This window comes from Propithecus coquereli, unplaced genomic scaffold (assembly GCF_000956105.1).
Source record: "Propithecus coquereli isolate 6110/MARCELLA unplaced genomic scaffold, Pcoq_1.0 Scaffold175, whole genome shotgun sequence".
NCBI lineage: Eukaryota > Metazoa > Chordata > Mammalia > Primates > Indriidae > Propithecus > Propithecus coquereli.
Window position 1 is genome coordinate 51,408 of NW_012142190.1, and position 7,368 is coordinate 58,775.

Below are 7,368 nucleotides of genomic sequence, written 5' to 3' on the forward strand. Positions count from 1 at the left end.
ATACAATGGAAGAACACATAGTTAGGCCATATTTACCATTATTTCATAGCTAGTGAGATTTTTCTAAAAATCTCAGGCCAATCCCTGGGCCAGCGATATTGACTTTTGCCTATGGGGCTGTGTGACTTATTGGGGTCAGATCAGTCAAGTGTCTTTCCTATAGACAGGTTTACCATATGCTATATTGAAAAGACTTATTTGTTCCTGCTTCCTTCAAATCTAATTGGAGAGGCAATACATGAACCTACTAGAGAACATTTCCACAGCAGTATGTTAATTAGTGCCAATTTAAATATTTGATGATTGCTAGGTAGCAGAGAATTCTCTAGATTGGAAGAATTTATGGAGAAAATAAGTTTTGAATTGATTTTCTGAGGGTGAGGGACATGAATAAGCAAATATACCCAGGCAGAGAAGGTATGCTTGATTACAAGTGATAGAAATAGGAGCTTTGATTGTCTCCTTCCTTCCTTCCTTCCTTCCTTCCATCCATCCATCCATCCATCCATCCATCATAGATAAGCTAAGAAAATAAGGCTGAGGGCCTTAGTATCTTTAGGAACTTGTTGAAAGGGGTCATAGCCATTCATGTGGGCTGTATTGTTAGCTTCGTGAGAAACTTCCTGAAGAGTTGTATGCTGGGAATGTATGCGTGAGGGCACTACTACTCATAGTGTGTCAAGTAGTAGTCCATGAATTATTTGTTACCTCTCTGTAATGAGATAGTTAAAACATTGAAAGTAAATGTTTAGAGACTTCTATGGTAATTTGATAATACTGTGACATCCAAATGTGCAGTCATTTTTCTAGTAATTCACTTTTATTTTACAAAATTATAGGACCATGATGGATAGGAAATTTTTTAAAAAAAGGATCTTTTATATTGATGTTTGAGAAGAAGCACTGATTATTTTTTCTTCTATTTTCCACATTAGGGATGCTTAATTTTATAGGTAGAAAGAGAATCATTATTTGAGTTTTGTTAAAAGTGGGAGTTAATGTACTAGTGATGAATACATTAGGAAATCTTGATAGCAAGATACAGTTAAAGTTGAGCACGGTATAATATGAAAAGAAAGACTTGATAGGTACTGTAAATCACAAAATGTGATCTAGACAAGCAGTAAAATTTTCGGTGACAAATCCTTTGGGAACAAAGTATCTTTATAACTAAGTCAGGTGTTGAAATACAGGTATTCATAAATGATGTGGTTCAGTGCTGCGGTATCTTGATGATACTTGTCAGACTGTGAGTTTTTATGCAGTTTTTATGTGACTGAGGTAAATCGTAGGCAAAATGAGAAATCTTCAAAATTTGTCCAGCATTCTTGATTTCCCCTTTTATATCTTTCTGGGCTATTGCCCTTCTTTACCTTTTTTCGTCATTTTCCTAGTCACCTTGTCTTCCCCCACCCCAATTCATTAAAGCAAAAAGAGCTCTGGTACCCATCACTTATATTTCTTTGGTTTACTTTAGCGTATTGTTTCAGTCAATATGCAGCTTTACCTGGATATTTGTATTATGTTCCTAATGGTGATGTAATAGATTTTCACTTTTGTAAATTGTTTTGGACATTAATAACAAATGCTTTGGGGTTGGGAAGCAAAGATTTCTGAAGTATCATGCTTATTTTTTCTGTTGTTGAAATTAAAGCTCTTTATTAGGATGAGGGAAATGGGATCAAAGGGGGCTGGCTGGCTGGCTCACCTGCTTATGGCTTATTTGTGAGGATGTGTGGATGGTGGAGGTCCAGTTCTGTATTATTCTGCTGGAGAGAAAATTCAGTAGCATACTTTTCTCTGCTTTCTTCCTTGTTTAAATCAGTTTGGATCCTCCTTTGTACTGTTTTTTTATCTTAAGAACATCCATCCCTCTCTACTGTCTCTATTTCAGACTTACCAATGATTATATATGTTTTCTGATTAATTTAACATTAAAAATTTTTTCTCTAACATTTGCGTAAAATCTTTGAAAGATGACTTTTATGTTATTTCTACTCTACGCAAGAAAATAGGGAATAGCAAAGAAACTGGAGAGTATTTACTGTAGAGTTCTTTAATGGAGAAAGATAAAGTAAATTTGGAGAAATTAATAGGATTATAGCATAGATGATGGAATGTAAATCTTTTCTTAATCCTGCTAATAGGCCCTTTTGGCATGTCAAACCAAGTATTGATCTTAGGAAAAATAAATAAAGATGTGGAGAAAATGGAGAAGATATTGAAAAATAACTGAAATTTTAAAGGAAATTAAACTAAAACTAGAACTCCATATATAAAACAATTGTTTTTAAGTTCTTTATATATGTTCTCAAAGAAATACTGTTTTACTTGGTATTAGATTTCCAGTCAGCCATATGAATGAATATCTTTAACCCTATGAGTATTGTTCAGTAATATTTCTGTGGAAAATTGTGTTTAGAATTCCAAATTAATGCCTTTAGAGCTATTTCTTTTGTGGAGTCACTAAACTTCCATTCACCTCCATTTGCCAAGCTGTGGGAATGTTTACTATCTCAGCCTAAGCCAGATGTAGGTGAAGTTTTAGGCTTAGAGTTACATATAAGTCCCTTATGGAAACTCATAGAGTTGTTGGGGTTTAATTTCCTGAGGATGGGAGGAGCATCCATGCATGGCTCGTGTTTAGCTTACTCAGAGTCTCTTGGTGAATTTTAATTTCTTTCAAAGAGCAAACAGTAGGAATAGTAATAATCTGGTAGTATTGAATAACGGTTAAGGTTTCAGGGTTTGAAATTGGAAGCCAGGCTGTTGGAATTACATTTATATTTCTTCACTGATTATCTTCGCGTCTTTTGACTTTGTAGACCTTTTTCTTTCTTCATTTGCAAAATTAGAGTAAAAATACTTAGTACCTACTACATAGGATTGTTTTAAGGACTAAATGTTACCTGGCACATTAGTGCACTATAAATGGTAGTTATTACTGGTAGTAAGTAATACATGGTATTGGCCAAACCTTTCTAGCCTTGTTTAGAAACTGTTATTAAATAAATATGTTATGTTAATCATTGTGGATCAGGCTGCATTAAAATTGCCCACTGGAAAAGTGGTTCTGTAGCGGCTCTGAGGATGTCTACCTTTTCTTTGAGATGTTCAGGCCTCTTCCACCTCCAGTATTAGTTTTTCACCTTCCTCCCCAAAGAAGGCTCCTCCTGTTAGCTTCGTAAACATGTCCTCCAAATTTAGTGAAAATCCATCTAGGGATTTCATGCGATGTAGTGGCAGAGAGACAGAAACTTGATTTTATTTGTATGGATGATGATTTCCTGTGTTTGTTCCAGGTAATGTGGTCAACTTAAAATAATTCTTTTGTAAATTAGATGTTTTATATTTTATTATATCACTCAATTTACCCCAACAGTTCTTTGGGAGATGTTTTTTCCATTTTGGGAAATGGAAATTTGAGAGATCAAGTAGTTCACATGGAATAGAAAGCAAAAATCTGTCTATTTAAGGCAATATGAGAAGAGTGAGTTGATTCAGTTTCCTATAAGGTGAAAAATGAAGAGAGTCCACTGGTGGTATGTAGAGGAGGAGATAAAACAATGATTAACCTTATACCTGCTTCTTTTTCCACTTAAGTAATTATCTCAGTGTAAATTTCTTATCAGCATAATTTCTGGGACAAGAATACACAATTAAGTTTGATAATTGACAGACTACCTTTCAGAAATGCTACATCAATTTATATTCATGGTCGTAGGGGCTGGTTTTTCTAGTCTTAAAAACACTGGGATGTAAAAATCTTTCATAACTTTGTAATTTTATAGGCCAAAAAAAACCCCATTTCCATTTGATTACTGGTGTTGAACTTCTTTGTGTTTATTGGCCATTGGTGTTTCTTTCCTGTCCTTTACTTATTTTTTAGTTGGACTGTTCTTTTTTAAAATTCATTGTATGAGTTCTTTGTATATCAGGGACTTAAATCTCTTCTATCAGATGTTGTGATCTCTATCCCCCTTTTGTTTTTTGGTCTTGAATTTTACAAGTAATTTATATTGTCAGTTTTGAAATATTATGCTTACTCTGATTGTCTTGTATTAAGTACTTTTTTTTTGGTAGGTGCTTCCGTTGCAATGTATTAAGTACATTTAAAAAGAATAAAAATTAAGTTCAGTTTTGTTAAAATAACATGGTAATCTCCAATCTGATGAATTAGTAATTTTAAATATAAAGGACTCTTTGTTTTTATGTAATGTAATTTGAATATACTGTCATTTTTATTCCTAATGATCTCTAGTACTCAACTTCTCTGCTTTTTTTTTTTTTTTTGAGACAGTCTCACTGTGTTGCCCGGGCTAGAGTGATGTGGCGTCATCCTAGCTCACAGCAACCTCAAACTCCTGGGCTCAAGCAATCCTTCTGCCTCAGCCTCCCGAGTAGCTGGGACTACAGGCATGCGCCACCATGCCCGGCTAATTTTTTCTATGTATATTTAGTTGTCCGATTAATTTCTTTCAATTTTTAGTAGAGACGGAGTCTCGCTCTTGCTCAGGCTGGTTTCGAACTCCTGAGCTCAAACAATCTGCCCGCCTGGGCCTCCCATCTTCTCTGCTTTTTATTGGCAAATGTAAATGTTCTTCCTATTGTTTATCCTCCAGTATTAGTCAATTCTTTTCTAAAAATGTGCAAGTAACATTAGTTTGAAACTTGTTTAAAAATATGACAGTCCCTATAGAAAAAGACTCAACTTTGAAAGAGTTAATTTTCTTTTCCTACTAAGTAAAGAATACTCCAGGATTGCGTTGAGATAAAAATGTACTTTGGAAAGAACAGATTAAGTTTTGTTGTTACAAATGAGAGGTTTGACCATGTACTTGCTGTGCTTTATTTTAATTGGTACTTTGTGTGCTGTGATTGTTTTTGTTGAACCAAGAAACATTCTTCTAAATTCATGATTGCAAGGGAATTTTGTTTTATTGATTGATTTACGAAAGAGGTCTTGTGGGAGATTTTGTCTTGGAGGTATTTTTGTAGGTGTGTGTGATAATGTGGTGTTTGACACTTAACCATATTTAAACATGTGAACTGAAATTTGGGTACCTTTTTATACACAATATATAGTACTGTGGGCTGTACTCATCTAGTTTTATAGCTTTGAGTTAATTGTTACATAGTAATGGAAGTTTATTAAAACCATGATGTGTTTACCACTTGGACCTATGAACTAGTAGATCATTCTGAGATTAGCTGGTTGGCTTCTTTACACTCTGTTCTGGTCATTGTATTTGCAGTGTGTAATAGCTGGTATTAAGAACCTGACATTGGCCAGGCACGGTGGCTCACGCCTGTAATCCTAGCACTCTGGGAGGCCAAGGTGGGAGGATTGCTTGAGGTTAGGAGTTGAAGACCAGCCTGAGCAAGAGCAAGACCCTGTCTTTACTAAAAATCGAAAAAATTAGCTGGGCAACTAAAATAGCAACAAAAAAAATTAGCCGGGCGTAGTGGCTCACACCTGTAGTCCCAGCTACTTGGGAGGCTGAGGCAGGAGGATGGCTTGAGCCCAGGAGTTTGAGGTTGCTGTGAGCTAGACTGATGCCATGGCACTCTAGCCCAGGCAACAGAGTGAGATTCTGTCTCAAAAAAAGAACCTGGCATTGATGATAGTGTTCATCCCTCTTTTCCTAGGAAGTAGGTGTGGTGAATGAATTAGTAAAGACCAGTTTAGAATTCTCATCCACAAACATGCTAGCCTGAATTTTAGGATGTTTAACCAAAACCCTATAGTTTTCCCAACTCTATTTTATTCCCACAATTTGTTCTCCTTGCATTTTGAATATAGGAAGGGAGAACTTAATTTTATTTCTTTGAATGAATTCTCTAGCTGTTGTTTCTCATTGATTCCGTCCATTCCAGTTAGATTCAAAGAGATTTATTTAGAAATTTGTATTTGGCCATCTTAGGTTTAGCTAGAATTATATTAAGATTATAATGTGATAAGGAATATTATAGAATGTGGAAAAATTTCTTTGAATTGGAGACAGGATACCATAGTTAACACATTGACTGCCACACTAGAAAAAAAAACTTTTTTTCCTTGGGGCCACAGTGTTTTATTACAAAAATAGAATAAAAACTTCAAAAACAAAATGATTCTTTCTAATTTAATGAAAAGTTTGTTATTTTTTATTGTTTTCTGTACATGAGTCACATGCAATTAAATTGTCAATATTAATTGTAATGATAAAAACATCAACAAGTAAGGTTTTCAGAAACCAACTGCAGGGTTTTGCCCAGAGGGCCACCTATTATGTAACATGTGTGCTACAGCATGGCAGCGTGAGTTGCCTGTGCACCACACAATTCCCAAGGTAAAGAGATGTGTGAGTTACATATGCTTCACTAGGCCCCGGGCTCAAAACTAGCGTGAATTAAATACAATTCACATGGCAGTTAATGTGTTAAGAATATAAGCATTGGAGCCTGACCTTATGTTAGTTGTTGGTAGAGGCAACTTACTTTAACCTTTCCTAAGACTCACTTTTCTCATCTGTAAAGTTGGTATAATAGGTACTATGTCATAGAATTATGTGAATTAAATACGTTAGTGGATATAAAATGCTTGGCATAGTATCTTGTGCTTGTCAAGTGGCAGCTGTTGTTATAGTCTTCTATTGCTTATGGTTCTGCAGTTTTGTAACTTACATTTATCTATTTCCAAATATGTACCAGATCACCAGATCAACTCCAGCCTGCTGGAGAAAGAATTCTCAGACAGCGATTAGGATATACCAAAGTAAAAGTTTATTTATTTCTCTGGGAAAGAGAGAGAGAAGGAGAGAGAACAAGTGGCCATGACACACAGAGAAAGAAAGAAATGTTGGGTACTTGAGGAAAAGCAGCTAGTGTTTTAAAGTGTAAAGATGTTTTTGGTTTTTTTCTCTCTCTTTGCTTTAGCAGGCTGATAACAGGGGCAGCTTTGGAGCTGCGGTGTTTCCTTTTTCCATTTTTTTTTTCTTTTCTTTGTGAAGCTGGCTTATCTGAGTCCTTGAAATCTGCCCTGCAAGAGTCGGGGCAGAGAGCTGCAGCAGAGAGTTTGTACCCCTACTGCCCACTTTAGGGCTCCTCAAGGCTGAGTAAATGAGACTTTCAGAGATAACAAGTTAGGCCACAGGTTATTTAATTGAAACAAAGGGGATAGTTATCTGTTTTCTCTTCAAAGGCGGCAGTTTTGTGAATTTATTTCCCTTACTTTCTGCTTCATAGTTTATTTTTCTGTTAGATAGGTTATTAGTAGGATCACCTTTGAGTAAAGAGCATTTCTGAAGATATTCTGCTGCATTTCAAGGTTAGATTTAAGCAAGTGTACACATAAATTAAAAGGAAACTGCTAATAAGCCAGTAGGC

At 35.5% G+C, this 7,368-nt stretch overlaps 1 protein-coding gene across 1 annotated transcript in view; it reads left to right on the top strand.

Moving 5' to 3' along the window:
- LOC105808467 (PAB-dependent poly(A)-specific ribonuclease subunit PAN3-like) overlaps positions 1-7,081 on the top strand; it is a gene marked incomplete at its 5' end in the record, with an annotated part of 56,214 nt that extends 49,133 nt beyond the window's left edge. The window contains one exon of the mRNA XM_012642117.1: positions 6,993-7,081. Within this exon, the coding sequence (XP_012497571.1) occupies positions 6,993-7,081 (89 nt within the window). The remainder of the gene's footprint in view (positions 1-6,992) is intronic.
- Positions 7,082-7,368: the final 287 nt, after the last annotated feature.